The following is a 2095-nucleotide window of genomic DNA, read 5'->3' on the forward strand; positions in this document are numbered from 1 at the left end:
TGGGGCGGGGCGTGGCGGCCGAAGCGGCGGTGCCGCGTGTGCGGTTATATCCCGCGAGATGAGAAGCACTTCGAAGAGCACATGCGGGACAGGGGCCACTGGGACCAGCAGGCGGGGGCCTTTCCGCCGTTTGAGGAGAAGAACGACGGGCCCGTCAACCCCATTATCGTCGGCTGAACTCGCTCTTTTAGGGTTTGCGAGGGTTTGGGGTTTGGGGGAGGCCGGCGCTTGTTCGGGGCTCGGGGGCCTTTTTTCGGCTCGGGGGGCCCCGGGGGGCCCCAAGGACCCACTTGGGGGTCCTTTGCTGCTCTTTGGGGGCCCCGGGGGCTCTTTGTGCTCTCTAGGGGCCCCCCAATGTCCCAGTAGTCTTTAGGGGGCCCAGTGCTCTAAAGGGGGCCCCCAGTGGCCTTTAGGGGCCCCCGGTGGTCCAAAAGGGGCCCCCCAGTGGTCTTTATGAGGCCCCCAGTGGTCTGAAAGGGGCCCCCCAGTGGTCTTTTGGGGGCCCCTGGGGGCCCCCAAAAGACCCTCGGGGGCCCTTCTTTGGGGCAGGTGCGTCTTTGTTGTGGGGCCCCTTTCTTGCTTTTTTATTTTCTGAAAAGTGATTTTATTTTTCCTTTTATTTCCTCTTTTAGGAAGCTCCGGTGTACGTACACCCGGCGGGCGCTTCCGGCGCTGGCCAGCTCGAGCCCAAATTTATCTTTCATTTCTTTTTAAAAGTTGCATTCAATTCTAAAACTACTTTTTATTATTTATACCTATTTATTTTGTCCTTATTTTCATTTACTTCCAGCATTATAGTCCCAAAACGTCGGGCAAACGTTGTTTAGGGTTTAGGGTTTGGGGTTTAGGGTTTGGGGTTTAGCGTCGTCCGCGAGTGCGGGCCGTAGGAAGTGTTCGCTCGAATAGACTTTATAAACCCTAGACCCTCCCAAACCCTAAACCCTAAACCAATTGGAAAGCAACTGCGTCCCATCTTCTGGGGTTTAGGGTTTAGGGTTTAGGGCTAAGGGTACAGGGGTTGCCTGCGGCTGTCTCTTGTTTTGCCAGAGCGCAAAGGCTTACTAAAAAGAAAGGGGGGGCCCCCAGGGGGCCCCCCTCTAGGAGCCCCCCACCTGGGGGCCCCCCCTCTAGGGGGGCCCCCCTGAAGGGGCCCCCTTCTAGGGGGGCCCCCCCTAAGGGGGGCCCCCCTAAACTGGCCGGGGGGCCCCCATCGGTCTGTTTCTACTGGGGGCCTCTCTTGGGGCAGCCGCACAACTACAGGGTCTTCGGGCTGCAGCAAAAGAACCCCACACTTGCTGCTGCAACCCTAAACCCTAAACCCTAAACCCTAGACCCTGAACGCTGATTGCAGCAGATGAGGGTTCAGACCCTCTCAGGCAAGGGGGGCTCCAGCAGTTTTTAGGGTTTCGTGAGTGCACCAAACCCTGAAAAACTTGAAGGCGAGGGTTTACTTCTAGGGTTAGGGTTTAGGGTTTAGGGTTTAGGGTTTGGAGCTAACATGCAACTGCGTCCACTGCTGCACGGCCTCAAGAGCCGCTCCCACGTGATCCTCATCGACGTCTACGTATGCAATACTGCAGCAGCAGCAACAGCAGCAACAGCAGCAATAGCAGCAGCAGCAACAGCAGCAGAAGCAATAACAGCAGCAGCAATAGCAACAGCAGTAACAGCAGCAGCACCAGCAGTAACTGCAACAGCAGCAGCATCAGCTTCGCCATCACCGTCATTAGCAGCAATACCAGCAGCAGCAACAACAACATCATCAGCAGCAGCAGCAGCAGCAGACGTTTTGTCTGTTCGGTGGAGTTTGGCTTCTGGGATTCTTCCAACTGTCTTCGGCAGCAAAGCGCGGGCCAGCCTGAAAGATAACAAATAAATAAAAAAATAAATAAATAAATGAATGAATAAATAAATAATAAATAAAAACATAAATAAATAAATAAATAAATGAACTTGCCATTCTTTTGCTTCAGCTGCTGCTGCCCAAAACCCTTCCCGCTGCAGCTCGAGGGTTTGGTGGCCGCACTGCAGCGACAAGAGGGACCTGGTGGGCATTTCCTGCTCACAAACCCTAAACCGTAAACCCTAAACCCTA

At 54.7% G+C, this 2095-nt stretch overlaps 2 protein-coding genes across 2 annotated transcripts; one reads left to right on the top strand and one right to left on the bottom strand.

Moving 5' to 3' along the window:
• Positions 1-81: 81 nt before the first annotated feature.
• Positions 82-177, top strand: ETH_00035650 (uncharacterized protein; the record flags this gene model as incomplete). The annotated part of the gene is made up of 1 exon (XM_013379554.1): positions 82-177. The coding sequence occupies one exon, from the start codon at positions 82-84 to the stop codon at positions 175-177; it is 96 nt and encodes a 31-aa protein (XP_013235008.1).
• Positions 178-1003: 826 nt separating this feature from the next.
• Positions 1004-1858, bottom strand: ETH_00035655 (uncharacterized protein; the record flags this gene model as incomplete). The annotated part of the gene is made up of 2 exons (XM_013379555.1): positions 1004-1270; positions 1787-1858. Coding segments are annotated over 2 exons (339 nt in total), but the record flags the coding sequence as incomplete, so codon positions are not given.
• Between the last annotated feature and the right edge of the window lie 237 nt (positions 1859-2095).

The sequence above is a fragment of the Eimeria tenella genome, genomic scaffold (assembly GCF_000499545.2).
Source record: "Eimeria tenella Houghton genomic scaffold, Eth_scaff3537, whole genome shotgun sequence".
NCBI lineage: Eukaryota > Apicomplexa > Conoidasida > Eucoccidiorida > Eimeriidae > Eimeria > Eimeria tenella.